Source organism: Dipodomys spectabilis, unplaced genomic scaffold (assembly GCF_019054845.1).
Source record: "Dipodomys spectabilis isolate Male_0828 unplaced genomic scaffold, ASM1905484v1 ptg000045l, whole genome shotgun sequence".
In the NCBI taxonomy this organism is placed as follows: domain Eukaryota; kingdom Metazoa; phylum Chordata; class Mammalia; order Rodentia; family Heteromyidae; genus Dipodomys; species Dipodomys spectabilis.
Window position 1 is genome coordinate 366,321 of NW_024870722.1, and position 16,181 is coordinate 382,501.

Consider the following 16,181-nt stretch of genomic DNA (forward strand, 5'->3'; position numbering starts at 1 on the left):
GAGTAGCTAGGATTGCAGGTGAATGAGCCTCTGGTACCCAGCTCATGAACTTTTATATCTTGGCATGAGTAACTACAATTACAGGTGGAACCCCCTGAACACAGCTTGGCTTACTCTTTTTAAAACATAATCTAGCACCACTTCTCAATTTGTAATTAGGTATGTGTGTGTATGTGTGTGTGTATTCTATGTGTATATATATGCATATACATGGTAATTATATATATATATGTACGTTTCAGATTGTGAACCAAGACTTATTAGTGGAAAACACTGCTTTAAAACATAAGCTGCAAAACTTGGAAGACAGAGGTGAGAAAATGATAAACTCCTTTTGTGGAACAAAGAATCTGGGCCATTATTCAGGTTACATTACAGCCAATAAAAATCACTCTGCATAGTGATTGTCACTAGACCATCACATCAGCGTGAGCTGCTTACCACCTCTCAATGTTCATGGAGACTGAGAGGACAAATGAGGGTTCCATCCAATCAGGAACCGGAATCTTAGCTCTTTTGCTTACGGCTAGTGCTCAACTACTTGAGCCATAGCTCCACTTCTGACATTTTGCTGGTTAACTGGAGATAAGAATATCTTGGATTTGTCTGCCTGGTCTGACTACAAACTGTGATCCTCAAATCTCAGCCTCCTGAGTAGCTAGGATTAGTAGGCATGAGCCACCAATGCTTGGCTGATATTGAACATTTTAAAATGCAGAATTTTTTAAATTAAAGCCATGCTTTGGGTGGTTGCTACAAATTTATCATTAAGAAACCAATAAAAAACATCCCAGGGGCTGGGAAGGTGGCTCAGTGGTAGAGCGCTTGCCTTGCATGCATGAGGCCCTGGGTTCGATTCCTCAGCACAACATAAGCAGAAAAAAAAAAGCCGGCACTGTGGCTCAAGTGGTAGAGCACTAGCCTTGAGCTGAAGAGCTGAGGGACAGCGCTCAGGCCCAGAGTTTAGGCCCCATGACTGGACCCAAAAACAAAAACAAAAAAAAACATCCCAGAAGCGGCAGGCAGGATAGGTAGCCAGGAAAAAAATTCAGCTATTGTTCAAAAGATGTTTGAGTAATTTCTGCTGTATAAAGGCAATTACCTTGAAAATATTTTGAGCTGGTAACTCCATCAGTATTGGATTTCATGTTTATGATGGAGAAGATCTGGTTTCAACCTCTAGCACCCTCTTATTCCCAGAAGCAAAGATCCTAAAACATTTCAAAAGTGCTGCAGACTCTTAACAACAGCTTTAATCAAATGCCAAAATCATGTTTTCCTGTTCACTGTGGAATTTTTATGTGTGGTGCTCCCAGAAAGTCAAGTTAACTTAGGACAACTTACAATTTTGCATTTTATTCTCACCTACCTGTGTAGAAAGGCCTCTAGAATCTGGTAGAAGTCAGGTAGATAGGTCCTTTGTTTCATTCTGGCCCATGGGTATCAAGTCCAGAGCTTGGCAGAGAGAATGCAGTAATTGCTGAGAATGAAGCTAAGAAACCTATAAAACCTTAATATTAAATCATAAACCTCAGCAGAATTCCATACTTGAAAAAACAGTTATAGTCACACATAAATATTTATGGTCAAATGGCTTACATATTTTAAATGCACCAATCCATAAAAAGGGTATTTTGTATGTTATCAGTTCTTAAGAAACATTGGTAGAATAAAAAAAAGACATTGGCATTAGGAAAGAGCTCTTCCTATCATATCGAAGATCTTTTTCTTTTTGCTTTCAACAATTTTATTATGCTTTTTTCTGCTTCTCGGATCCTAGTAAGTTCATAAGATATTAAATTCATAAGATATTAATGTTATATATTTATATTTTATATAACATATAACAATATAATGTATAATATAGATTATATTAGTGTACAAAGGAGTTGCCATTCACTGAAGCGGTTTATGAATACAGTGCGTCTTGAATCAATGTCATCCCTTTCAATAGTCCCATCTACCCTTCCCAACCTTCCCCTTCCCAGCCTTCCCCTTTCCTGGCTTATCTTACTTTTAGGTTATATATTGAATTTTTTGCAATTTAACAAATCATTTTATATGTATAAGGTGTCACTTTAACACCTCCCCTCTTTGGCCTACCCTTTCCCTTACAGTTCTCAATTCTGTGGTATATACAATAAATTCTTGCCTGAATTCTCCCTACTTCCCCCTTCATTCTTCTTCCCCTCTCCTCTCAGCCCTCCATTCCCCCTTTGCAAGTACCCATTTCCTGGTACTTATTTTGTTGGGTTTTGACTTAGTCTTAAAAAAAATTTATACTATTTATGCTGTCCCCAGAGTCCATTACCCTTCAGTTAATTCATTGGTAACACCTTGCTTACCCTTCAGTTAATTCATTGGTAACACCTTGCTTACCCTTCAGTTAATTCATTGGTAGCACCTTGCTTACCACCCAGTGTGTTTACTTTCAGATTTATAGGCACATTCTAGCTACCACAAATGAGGGAAACCACGCGACCTATATTTTTCTGGATCTGGCTCCCTTCGCTTAGTATAGTTTTTTTTCCCCCTAAGATCTTTTGATAAAGAACTCTATTCTGGCTTGTCACACACTGTTGGCCTTTATCATTCTATGCCACAAGGTGTCACTTCAAAACAAGATTTTAAAATGCCCTAATTTAGGACCCTTGCTTATTAACTATAGGATTGGTCCTGTCCTTAAAAGTGGCTTTTAGGGAAGTAAGAGTTGCAAAATGTGATGTGTAACTCTTCATTAAACTTGTGCCCAGTAGGCCAGGTAAGTGGAGAGTTCTCTGGGTGGGAAAATGTTCAATGGAACTGAAAAAAAGCCGAGTTCTTGAGGAAGTAAGATCTTCCCAGCACACACTCAGAGCTAGCATTCTCTGTGACCACTTGTATGGCTACTGTTTACTTTGTTCTTTTTAAGGTGGTTTAGGTAGCTGTAGCCCCCTCTATTTTGTTTGTGCCAGTACTAGGGCTTGAACTCAGGGCCTGGACATTGTCCCTTAGCTTTTGAGTCAAGATTGGTGCTCTGCCACTTGAGCCACATCTCTACTTCTAGCTTTTTGGTAATTGGTGGTACGAGTCTTGTGGACTTTCCTGCCTAGGCTGCCTTCAAAGCACAGTCCTCAGATCTCAGTCTCCTAAGTAGTTAGGATGCCAGGCATTAGCCATGGCACCTGGGAGTTTTAGCCCTTGTGTGAGAATGTTGGGAAATACCACCTAAAAGAAGCATACAAAAAAAATCTGCAAGTCTGTGATGAGTCAGAGTGAAAGAGCGTGGAGATGGGGTGAGGGAGAGGGCTGGGATTGCGTTCAGAGCAGGAGAGAATGCATACAGTGGCAACATTTCCTTGGAACCATTATGCAAATAAAGCTGTTTTAATTGTGGAGCCCTCCCCTTGCCTACCCATGTGTTACTATGGAAACAAACAAGTCAGTGACACCATTTAGGACTCACATCCTCTCCTGACATAGTTCCTGCTCCTGTGGAGGAGGTCTCTTTTCTTTGAAGAGCCAGGCCTTTAGTGCAGTGGGAGTAATACAAGCATTGTGCTTCAATGTGCTTCAAAGAAGGGTTCTATATGCTCCAGAATCTCCATCTCCAGGCTAGCCTTGAGTGAAAAAGTTCAGAGACAGTGCCCAGGGGCCCTGAGTTCAAGCCCTGTGATTGACCAAAAAAGAAAAAAAAAAGAAAAGTAAAGAAAGAAAGAAATGGGTACTGTATTGAAAATTTAGGTTAGTGTCCAAAGAAAGCTTTAGTGCAGTTGTATGGGGGAAATGCTCCGATCAGAAGGAACCCCGAAGTCCGTAGGTCTTGAGAATGTGCTTCAGATAGTTGGTGACCTGAAGGAGAGCAGGGCAGCAGGAACAGAGTGAAGGAACAGCACCTGCCCTCTGCTCCTCCACTGTCTGCCAACCGCATCTCACAGCTCCCCAAACTCACACCAGCATTCCCACTGAGCGAATTATAGAAATCACATCCCAGGACTTTATGAGGAAACAACAGTTACTCGATGATATGTGAAGACAGAAGCCGTTCACTCATTGCTCACACCTGTTATCCTAGCAACTCAAGAGGCTGAGATCTGAGCATCACAGTTCAAAGCCAGCCCAGAACAGACAAATCTGTGAGATTCTGATCTCCAGTTAACCAGCAAAAAGCTGGAACTGGTAGTGTGGTTCATCTGGTAGAGTGCCAGCTGTGAGCAAAAACAAAAACAAAAAAAAAACAAGTGAGAGTTAAAAAAAAAGTAATGAGAGTTCAGTGTCCTGAGTTCAAGTCCCAGTGATACTCTGCAATTTAGCTGAGTGCCCTGAAAATATTTTTTTAGGAGCTTCATTTATTTTATGTTTAATTGTTATTATAAAGATGATATACAGGGTTGCTATGGCTCCATGTCAGGTAAAGAATACATTTCTTTTTGGACAATTATGATATAATTCTTTATTTTTATTTTATTTTTTTATTTTTTGTGAACATACTGTACAGAGGGGTTACAATTACACGGGTAAGATAATGAGTACATTTCTTATCAAGCATTGCAGCCTCCTCCTTTGTTTCCCCTTCCCATCCACATCCCTTCCCAGCCTCCCCCCGCCTCCCCACCCAATTCTCCCCCCCCCCACCCCTGCACCAAAGTTGTAAAGTCCTGAAAATATTTTTTAAAGCCCATGGTTACTGCTTTTTAAGAACACTACGTTTATCAAGTCTGTCTGTACTTTGCTAAGCAGAATGTTCTAGCTCATCAAATGGTTGCTTATCCCTTTAGAAACTACTTCAAGCATCAGCAGATATGTGTGTGTGTGTGTGTGTGTGTGTGTGTGTGTGTGTGTGTGTAAAATCAGCTTTTCTATTTAGGCTCAGCTTAGTAATTTGTATCAGACAAGGGATGAGATCCGCTTGTAGAATGTCAAGGTGTGAAAAGAGGACAAGATAAATTTGGGATGAAAGGCACCAGTGTGCTATGTTTGCTTTTATACATGCCAGATGGGAGTTTGGCTAAGCCAAAGCAGTCAAGATTGGAAGAAGAGGCTCCAGGATCCCCCGATTTGGAAGGTAACTTCACATCCCCCCACTGTTAGACATATCTGCGTGCAATATGCCTCTGTGAATTGCAAGGGAGTTACATCCTGCAGGTCATGTGGCTGGGAAGGCCTTCAAATGGAGCCTTTTGTTCCTTAAGAGGAAAGCAAATTGTTGCACAAGTTGTAGATAAAAGAAGTCAGCCTCCCACGCTGACATCTGCGTGGCTGCCCCTTTTCTTTGTGGCCACCTTCAAGGCCTAAGCATTGCAAAGCTGTGGGTCTTGCTCTGCTTATCTGCTTATATATGGCTATTGACTAAATCCATGCTAATTAAATTAGTCCATACCAATTAAATTGACTCATGATATCAATTAAATTCATTTATACTTATTTAAGCTATATCAAGTAAAGAGAATGATTTAAAATTTGTGTATGTAGGGGCTGGGAAAGTGGCTCAGTGGTAGAGTGCTTGCCTTGCATGCATGAGGCCCTGGGTTCGATTCTTCAGCACCACATAAGCAAAAAGAAAAAAGCCGGAAGTGGTGCTATGGCTCAAGTGGTAGAGTTCTAGCCTTGAGCTGAAGAGCTGAGGGACAGCGCCCAGGCCCAGAGTTCAGGCCCCACGACCGGAACCCCCCCAAAAAAATTTGTGTATATGTGGGGCTGGCCTGCATGAATGGCATCACATGTTTTGAGAAAGATAAATTTGGAATCTAGAGGCACCACACAGCGGTAGGTTCAAGTCTTGGATTCAAAGCCTGCCACTGCTGGTGTGAATTTGTGCAAGTGACATGGTTTCTATGTCCAATGTGGACCCTGGCAGTTTCTAATTCACGTTTGATTTTTTTATAAATTAATTTTTTATTCTACTTAAATAGTCATGCAAAAGGGTTTCAATTCAGTATGTCAGTTTGTGAGTGCAATGCATCCTGATGAGTGTCACCCCTTCCATCATTCCCCCCTCCCAGTCATGTGGTTTTGATAAGGAACAAAATCATCAGATGGATGGAAAACATTTAGAACAGATACCTCATAAACCCTTGTGAAACCAACACCTAGAATGAATCTGCTATCCCAAGTTGTCCCTACTGGCATGCTCTAACCATTGTTTTTAAGAATACCGCTTATAACAGTTGCTGTAGTGTTGCTCCACGGTGAGGTCTAGGCAGCTAGTGGGGTGTACTAGGGCTTCTGACAGATTGTTCCATCCTCCAACCAGCGGATGGACCAAGCTTGTCTACTTCAAACACAGTTTTAGTTGTTGTTGTTTTTTAAATATTTTATTGTTGTTGTTTACTAGGCATTTTTCCTTCGTCCTCAGAAGAAGAGCCAGAGGACTTGAATGGTTCTGCTTTTGTAACAGCCCTGGAAAACTTCACTAGTGAAATGAAAAAAAGACACGAGGTAATAAAATGAAAAAGAAGCTCACTAGGAACCCAGAAGGGGTGTGGGGAATCAAATGATCCAGGTAAATACTGCATGATCTCGATTTTCCCCCCTTGGGATCCTTGATTCTCTCTTTTAAAAAATAGTGTATAGTCATTGCACAAAGGAGTTTCATCGTGATATTTCCACATGTGCATATAAAGTATTTCAATAAAAGTCACCCCTCTATTACTTTTTTTAACCCTCTCACCTTTCCCCGCCCTCCCTCCCCAGGTCCAGGGGCTTAAATTCTGGACCTGGGTGCTGTCCCTGAGCTGCTTTTTCCCAAGGCTAGCACTCTACCCCTGGAGCCACAGTGCCATGCCCAGCTTTTTGTGGTTTATTGGAGATAAGAGTCTCAAGGATTTTCCTTCTTGGACTGGCTTCAGATTATGATCCTCAGATCTAAGCACCCTGAGTAGCTAGGATTACAGGGATGGGCCACTGGTGCCTAGCTTCCCAATCTCTCTCTCTCTTTTTTTACTCTAAAAAACTTGGATTAGAAGCAGCAAAAAGAATAGTAGTGAGCAGGGCTCAGAAGCATGAGGGAAGTAGGGGGAATGAGTAAGCAGAGCATGGAGACATGGCTAACAATAACCTGTACTCAATGTCTGATAAGCCAGTAGATCTTTAATATAATATGAAGATAACTATGTGTGGTGATGGTAACCATTTCAGTTACCATTTTACAATGTGTATGTATGATACAATATCATGTGTAGCCCTTGAATATGAACACATTCTTTTTGCCAGTTATACCTCATCAAAGCTGGTTGGGGTCAGGCACCAGTGTCTCAGTCTTGTAATCCTAGCTACTCAGGAAGCTGAGATCTGAGGATCATGATTTGAAGCCAACTCAGCCAGGAAAGTCTGTGATACTCTTATCTCAAATTGACCACCAAGAATCCAGAAGAGAAGGTACAGCACTAGCTTTGAGGGATAAAAGCTAAGGACAGAACCCAGGCCCTGAGTTCATGTCCCAGTACAGGTATACACAAAATAAATGCATAAGGTTGGAGGTAGGCAAGCAAAAAGAAAGAAAAATTAACTCATTATGAGTTTGAAACGGGAAATTCCTACATTAGTTGTACTGCAATCCTTGTACATGAAGATGCTCTTGAGTCTTAAGAAGGTGTACTTGTTTTTTCTACCATCCTAGTTTTGTGCCTTGATGGATTGCTCCAGTTGGTTTCATTGGTAGCATTCTAAGATGGCAGGACCACCAGGAAGCAAATATTTGGTCACAGTAACAGACAAGGAGTAGGGACAGAGGAAAAGACTTTGGGTCAGGTGTGGAGGACAGGACTCAGGGGAGGAGGTGGCAGATGTGGTGGGTGTCAGTTGAGGAAGGACACCCTTAGAAACACGGAGCCTATAAGGTGCCTCAGAGCCTTGTTTGCAAGATGAACATGACCATTGCAGGTGCCTCCGTTTTTGTCTTGTTATTTGCAAATCCCTAATGACGTACATATTAGCACCTTTGAGAAAAATATCTTACCCTAGCCAACATTGACTGAGTTACCTTGGAAGAAAGTTTTAAAGTCTTACTTTTCTGCCATACCAATATAAACCAGTTTTACGATGGAAATGTGTCCATAGTGTTCAATATGTATATGGGTAGCACGATGTATATTCTCTATTTTCTCTTGATCTCTGTAAGATAAAACCTAGACTGGGTGCTGGTGGCTTACTTCTATAATACTAGCTACCCAGGAGGCTGAGATCTGAGAATCGTGGTTCAAAGCCAGCTTGGGCAGGAAAGGCCATGAGACTCTTTAATTAACACCAGAAAACTGGAAGTGGCACTGTGGCTCAAAGTGGTTGTTAGTCTTGAGCAAAAAAAGCTCAGAAACAGTGCCCAGGCCCTGAGTTCAACCAACATAACTGACAAAAAAACAAAAACAAAAACACCCAAACCCTAGGTAATATCTAAAAGGAACATAGAACAATGTACTGTTCCTTAGCTATAATGTTTGTCGTGAATATTGTGGAACTGGTGATCTGCTTTAATGCAATGCAACTCAATGTTGTAGTCATGTCTTACCCAAATGTGATCATTATATTTTTGTTCATATCTTTTAGCTTAGGCACAGAATGACTCCACCTTATTCAGAAAAGACAAAGAAAGCACCCGATTGCCTAATTAAACTTTTAGACCAGATATTCCTGTGCAGGTAAGTACTGGATTTCAAAAGAAATCCACAGAAGTATGATCATTCACAAACCACAAGCATCCCACCAGTGTTATGTTGGCCTAAGGAACCAATACCCAGAGTTCCCTTTAGGTGGCAGGTTCTCCATCCAGAAGGTGAAGATTGAATGCTGTGTTCTCCTAAGGCTTTCATTGGCCTGTATATGTGGTACTGGGGATTGAACCTTGAGCATCATGCTCACTAGGAGTGCTCTACTGCTTGAGTTATACTCTAGTCCATCTCCCCCCTACCACCAGTCTTTTAAAAATTCTGTTTTAAATTTTTAATTGTTTGGTCTTATTAACTTTTCCCAGGTGGGCCTTTGAACTCAAGATCCCCCTATTTCTGCTCTAAAATTCTGTTCTTAATTTTTTTTTTTTTTATAATTTACAGCTGGGAGCTGCTTGCTCTTGCTTATAATCTTAGCTACCCAGGAGGCTGAGATTGGAGGATCTTAGTTTGAAGCAAGTCTAGGAAGGAAACTTTGTGAGATTCTTTTTTTTTTTTTTTTTTTTTTTGGGTTGGTTGTGGGGCTTGAACTCTGGGCCTGGGCGTTGTCCCTGCACTCTTCAGCTCAAGGCGAGCACTCTACCACTTGAGCCACAGTACCACTTCTGGTTTTCTAGTGGTTTATTGGAGACAAGAGTCTCACGGACTTTTCTGCCCAGGCTGGCTTTGAACCGCGATCCTCTGAACTCAGCCTCCTGAGTAGCGGGGCTTACAGGTGTGAGCCACCGGCACCCGATGTGAGATTCTTATATACAGTTAACTAGCCAAAACCTGGAAGTGAAGGTATGACCCAAGTGGTAGAGCACAAGCCTTGAGAGAAAAAGATTTTCATGTATCAGAGACCTTGAGTGCAAGCCCTAGCACTGGTACACACAGAATTATAATTCACTTGTGAAGACAGAGCAAGCATGGATGTATATTTTAAAATTCTGGATAAATGCTGAATGGTGTGGCAATACCATAGCATGTCATTCAGCCTGAAAAAGGAATTCGATTTTGACCCATACTGCAACACGAATGAAAAGAATATGAGAAAAATATTGTATTATTCCACTTAGATAAAGTACCCCGAAGAGTCTGTGAAAAGACACATAGTGACAGACACAAAAGAAGTTTCTAGAGGTTGAAGGAAGGGACAATTATTATTTGATGGGTAAGACATCTGGGATGATGGGCATTGTGAATGTACTTATTGCCATGAAATCCCACACTTAACATGGATTATGTGTATTACACTACAATAAAATCATGTGCACTGTGCACACATTTCCCCTTCTACCCGCCACCATAGCTATATAGCAAGAAGTATGTAGATAGCTAGACTGCAGAGGGTAGGGACAAGGTTAGGGACCAGAAATGGGAGGGGGATGAGTTTCCATAGTGATTAGAGTTAAATTCAGATAATAGCAGTGGAAGTGTCTCCTGAGTGATGTTTTCTTGTTTAGAGGAAGCAAGTATAGAAATTGCTACTTGTTGGCAAGTATGGCCTACTTGGAAGGAAGGAAGGAAGGAAGGAAGGAAGGAAGGAAGGAAGGAAGGAAGGAAGGAAGGAAGGAAGGAAGGAAAGGATGATATGTCAGTTGGGCAAGCTGAAGTAGCCAGTCTCTTAGGGTGGAATACATGGTTTTAATAGAGACATCTATTTTTCAAGTTTTTTTTTTTATTGTGAAAATATGGTACAGAGGGGTTACAATTACATGGGCAAGGTAATGAGTACATTTCTTATCAAGCATTGTTGCCTCCTCCTTTGTTTTTCCCCTACCATCCCTGCCCTCCCATCTCCACGACTACACTCCACCCCCACAAAGTTGTAAAGTTTGGTTTTTGACATAGCATCTTGTACTTCTCATTGTTGCAATGGGTCCACCTGTATCCTTATTGAAACAATTTTTTCCCTTATGCTCCCCAAATTATACTAACATCAAATACAGTGAAAACAGGGGTTATACTATGGGGGAAGGACATACAAAGCAACAAAAAAAAATCACCTTATAAATATGTTAGAAACAATAGCAAGAAAGAAAAACCACTTGAGTCCTTATCTTGGGGTTCATTTTGCCTAACATCAACTTATCTGACCTTTTCTGTCAAGCTTTTATGTATATGCAATGTTACTTGTTCAAGCAAGTTCTTGAAGGATGTTGGTAGAGTTCATGTTATGTCTCAGGAACTTCTGCTCAGCTACATATTCAGTCTAAAAATGCACCCAAGCAACACTATGGACACAGCATACTTGTAAGACAGAAGTGACTACTGCTTGTTGGTCAGTGTTCTGGTTATTAATAAATCAGTGGGCTAATCAGCTTATAAAGAGAAGAAGTTTATTTGGTTCAGTGTCTGTCTGGACACTGGTTTCAGTCAGTCCATGATGCATTGACCTTATTGCTTTGGGCTTGAGGAGGGAGACAACTTATGTTGGGTAAGCCTGGCAGAAGAAAACAAACATAACCAGGACATGAAAGCAACAAAAGATGCTGGTCCAACAGCCCCATTCAAGGGCACAACCCCAAGGACCTAAAGACCTCTCAACTAGTCTCCACCTCTTAAAGGTTCCACCACCTCTCAGTAGTGCCACTCTGGGGATTAAGCCTTTAACACATGGCCACAAATGCACATTCAACATCCAAACAAGGGAGCTCTTGTCTCCCTAGAACACTCAGTCTAATGGCAAAGAAAGACAAAAAGCAAGCAAGCAAGCAGTTGAGAAACAAACACAGTGGCAACAAACACCAGAATGACACCGGTTGGAATGTTGCGTCTGTTAGATCTAAAGCACAGAGGTAGAGAAGGGTATATGAGCTCATCTCTGACCTGACCCATAGCTTTCAGGGTCACCCTAAGGCCAAACAGAAAGGTTGATAGGAGGTGATGGATGTAGAGAGGATGCAGAACTCTTCCCTGGGGCCATCTGTCTTGTGCTATATAAGAAAAGTGTGGATCTGCCAGCTTCCTCTGGGCTGCAGTGGGAAGGCTAACAGGACTTCATGGCACTGGACTTCAGGGGTTGGACATTAGCAGGTGTGGAGGGAAGGGAGGAGAACGCAAACACGAGTAGTTCTGTAATGAGACAATTGACAAAGCTTGCCTTTGGTTACACACAGCAGTTTCAATGACATCTGTTACTTTTACATTATCAGACTGAACAAACTAGAGGCATTTCACAGTTCTGTTCTTCAAGAGTTCAGAGATTTGGAAAAGGATATTCAGGCTCTACAACTCCTCGAGAAGGAGGCGCTGGTGAGTTCTTTGGTTTGGGATGTTCTTTGCGTTTGGAGACAGTCTTTCTTAGGCAAGTGAGTGTTAACTATCCTAAACCTTTTGTTCAATCGTAGGAGTTTTGGAGTAGACAGTCTGCGGATCTGAAGTCATTTTGTGACCATCAAGCGCTAAGGTTCTTCTTTTTTTAAAAACCCTCTTGTTTCTGGGAGTATTTTGATGGAAGTAGGAGGTACTGACTGCGTTTGCTGGCCTGTGTGTGGGTGGTGAGGTCAAAACTCATCTCAGAGTCCAAAGAGCTGCATCCTGCTAGACTGGCCACTTGCTCAGGTCGTCTCCAACGATGCCCCCTGGCTTAAGAACATCAGGCAGGGGCTGGGAAGGTGGCTCAGTGGTAGAGCGCTTGCCTTGCATGCCTGAGGCCCTGGGTTCGATTCCTCAGCACCACATAAGCAAAAAGAAAAAAGCCAGAAGTGGCGCTGTGGCTCAAGTGGTAGAGTGCTAGCCTTGAGCTGAAGAGCTGAGGGACAGCACCCAGGCCCAGAGTTCAGGCCCCATGACTGGAACCAAAAAAAAAAAAGAACATCAGACAGGCAGTCCAAAATTGATATTACAGAAACATCCAAATTTCTGTGATTTTTTTGTTTTTGTTCCAAATTATTTAAAAAATAACATAATTAGATTTACATTTCTGCATAAATACTTAGTGATTGCAGTAATGTACTTTATTATATCCTTTTTTTTTTTGTCAGTCCTGAGGTCTGAACTCTGGGCCTGGACGCTGTCCCTCAGCTCTTCAGCTTAAGGCTGGCGCTCTACCACTTGATTTTTCTAAGACTTGTTACCTATCCTACTATTTATTCCATGTCATAATAATGAGGATGCCTGTAAGGACCATTTTCAAAACCGTTTTACAAAGCCAGGCGCCGGTGGCTCACACCTGTAATCCTAGCTACTCAGGAGGCTGAGATCTGAGGATCACGGTTCAAAGCCAGCCCAGGCAGGAAAGTCGGTGAGACTCTTAGCTCCAATGAACCACTCAGAAAACCGGAAGTGGCACTGTGGCTCAAGTGGTAGAGCACTAGCCTTGAGCTGAAGAGCTCAGGGACAGCACCCATGCCCAGAGTTCAAGCCCCATGATTGACCAAAATGAAACAGAAAAACAAAAAAAACACCTTTTTACAGTTATAACCCTCTATGGAGCATTAGATATGATGGAGGTAATATCTCTCTTTATTTATTTTTTTTTTTTAGAAAGAATATAAAACAAATTTTAATATGTGGAGTGCATGCAACTTGAGTGTTAATTCATACTTGAAGCTATTAAAATTCTTACCCTTTCCACATTAGGACAGAAATTTAAAGCTCTATTTAAATCTAATTCCTTATATTTAATTTTCTTCTGGTTGCTCAACCGGAAAATCAACAGGCTCCTTTGCTGCTGCTTCGTCCAGTTCTGCTTCCCCTGCTCCTTCTACTTCCCCCTCTGGACCCTCTCCCCCCTCAGCCCCACCCTCCTCCCTTCCCTCTGCATCCCCCTCTCCTTCTGCTCCTTCAGCTTCTCCTGCTTCCTCCGCTTCTTCCACACCTTCTGCTTCCCCAGCTTCCTCCTCATCTTCCTCTTCTTCAATAGGTTCATCAATCTTTTCTTCATCCTCTTCATCACCTTCTATTTGCTGATCCTGAGACTGATCTTGAATTTCAAAAGGATTTTCACCCTTAACGAAACGTTCATATCGTGACTTCAATATTGGATTATTTAAAATGCTTGTTGCAGTTAAGACACTCTCTCTTTTTATCTGCTCCTTATAAGCCTGCTTCCCCTTGATGTGATCAGGAGATTTGAGGTGCTGCTGAACTGAACTATGTAATGCAGAGATATACACGCTGCAGGCACTGCAGTGAACAGTCTCTACTTTCATCATGTGATCATCAGCTGTAACACCTTCCATGACATCTTTTTCTATTATCTTAACAACTTCTGTTTGATTATTTGTCTGTTGCTTACGAATAGATGTTTTCTTGAATTTATTCACCATACACTCATGCAAAAAGTCCATAACTATTTTATCAAATTTGGTTTGTTTCTGAATATGATCTAATGTCTCCTTGTGTGATGAACTTTCCAGATGCAGCTCAATATCTTTTTCTTCAAAGGTTCGAAATTTACAAAATGAACATGTAAATGCCATTCTGTATCCATCACCATATTTCTCACTGTTTTTTTCTCTTCTACGCCTTTGTTTCTCTCGTCGGGCCTCAATTCATCGCTTTTCTTCTTCTTCATTTTTAGGGTCAGCTTTTGTAGGTGATTTGCTGAGGCTCATCTTCTCCATAGGTTTTGCTAACTTAGGTTTCTTGATAAAGGCTCCACCAGGCTTATTAAATGGTTGTACCATTTTTCTCTTTATTCCTCTTGCAGTAGCAACTGTCACATTGGTGGGCTTGTTTTGATAGTCAACAACAATGCCAGGTCTATGAATGCTTCCAAAGTCACCCATATGTCCTCGGCCTCGGCCTCTGCCTGTTGATGGTCCTCCAAAAGCATCATAGTTTCTGCCTCCAAACGTACTTTGTAATATCTCTCTTTAAAACATCTTCTCTGAATGCCTGTGATTGATTGTGAGTTAATCTCAAACTTCTTTGAATCAGGACTTCTCATTCAATTACTATGTGTTGAGGATCCTCAAGTAGCTTTGGCTCAGGAGAGTTATATCCATGAATTTTTTCTACATTATTAATTAAAACAGAATTGGGAGGAGTGGTGTATGCCTATAATTCCACCAACTCACACATAGGATCACATAGGAGGATCACATTTCAAGGACAGCCCATGCAAAATGTTAGCAGGACCCACACTTCAACAAACCAGTCTGGCATGGTACAACAGGCCTGAAAGCTCAGCTATCTAGGTGGTATAGACAGGAATATTATGGTCTGAGGTCAACACTGAGGATCAAAAAATCTCAAGATCGAGAGTCACACAAGTAGCTACAGCCCCTCCTCTGTCATGTTATCTCAGTGATGGTTTTGCATATTTGGTCAGAAATGAAAAATACTTCTCTCAGATAAGATTATTTCAGCCCTAATCTAGAGCTGCCAGAGTGAAGGACTCAATGCTTTGAATAGGAGTCATGAGATGCCTCCTGGGGGTTTAGGTGCTGGTTGTAATGACTGGGACTTTCCATAAGACAGAGTGAAGTGAGAATATTAATAGAATACCATAGAGCCTCTATCCACTATCAAGCAGTGTAATGATCTGTGAACTGGTACTCATAGATATATGTTTTTGTTTTTAAAAATGCCTAATATGGATATGATAAGAATGGACCAATTTCTTCCAGGCTTAACCCAACTAAACCTCTGTAAGGAACCTGAGGCCTGGTTTGCATCCTTCAGGTAGGTGCTCATTTACGTTGTTCAATATGATTGGGGTGGGGGGAAGAAAGCACTGAAAAATACCCTCATGCTTAGTACAGACTGCATCTCCACAGATGAGCTCCCTTCCAACCTAGAAACTACTCCTCTGGTCTGAATCATTCAGTATTCCTAACCCAGTGCCTATCCTGTATCAAATATACCACAGTTGGGTGTTTACTTATAGATTTATAGGCACATTCTAGTTATAACCAATGAGGGAGACCATGCCACCTATGTTTCTTTGGGTCTAGCTTACTTCACTTAATATATTTTTTTCCAAGTCTTCCCATTCCCTTACAAATGGTACACTATCATAGTTTCTGGTGGAAGAGAATTCCATAATGTGTATTTACTACATTTTTTTGATCCATTTGTCCATTGAGGGGCACCTGGGTTGATTCCATATCTTGGCTGTGGTAAACAGTGCTGCAATGAACATGGTTGTGCTGGTAGCTTTAGTGTGGCCTTGTTTGTGGTCTATTGGATAAATACCCAGGCGTGGAATTGCTAGGTTATAGGAAAGCTCTATGTTTAGTCTTTTGAAGAACCTCTACGTTGCTTTCCAGAGTGGTTAAACACCAACAGTATAGTAGCATTCCCTTTTGGCCACATCCTCACCAGCATCTGATAGTGTTATTTTTCTTGATAATGGCCATTCTAACTGGTGTGAGGTGGAATCTCAATGTTGTGGATTTGTATTGATTTGCATTCTTATTTCTTCTTCTGAGAAGTCTCTCTTTAAGTCTTTAGCCCCATAAACACACTGGATATTAAAAAATACAAAAAAATACACTTGAGTGTGATAAAATCTACAGGTCTCTAAACATTCACACAGTGAGACTAAAGGAGGATATTCTTAGGAGAGGATCACAAAGGCTCAATAGCTATGTGCATATGATCACATAA

At 41.4% G+C, this 16,181-nt stretch overlaps 2 protein-coding genes across 2 annotated transcripts in view; one reads left to right on the forward strand and one right to left on the reverse strand.

Annotated features, from left to right (window-relative positions):
- Window positions 1-12,046, forward strand: part of Sycp2l (synaptonemal complex protein 2 like) — a 64,298-nt gene extending 52,252 nt beyond the window's left edge. Inside the window, exons 27-32 of the mRNA XM_042678529.1 lie at window positions 243-312; window positions 4,967-5,044; window positions 6,314-6,417; window positions 8,521-8,612; window positions 11,777-11,876; window positions 11,972-12,046. Of these exons, the coding sequence (XP_042534463.1) occupies window positions 243-312; window positions 4,967-5,044; window positions 6,314-6,417; window positions 8,521-8,612; window positions 11,777-11,876; window positions 11,972-12,046 (519 nt within the window). The remainder of the gene's footprint in view (window positions 1-242; window positions 313-4,966; window positions 5,045-6,313; window positions 6,418-8,520; window positions 8,613-11,776; window positions 11,877-11,971) is intronic.
- A 1,064-nt stretch (window positions 12,047-13,110) lies between these two features.
- LOC122106983 (DBIRD complex subunit ZNF326-like) lies at window positions 13,111-14,425 on the reverse strand. The gene is given in 1 exon segment (XM_042678526.1): window positions 13,111-14,425. A coding segment is annotated over 1 exon segment (1,110 nt). The 5' UTR covers window positions 14,357-14,425; the 3' UTR covers window positions 13,111-13,246.
- Between the last annotated feature and the right edge of the window lie 1,756 nt (window positions 14,426-16,181).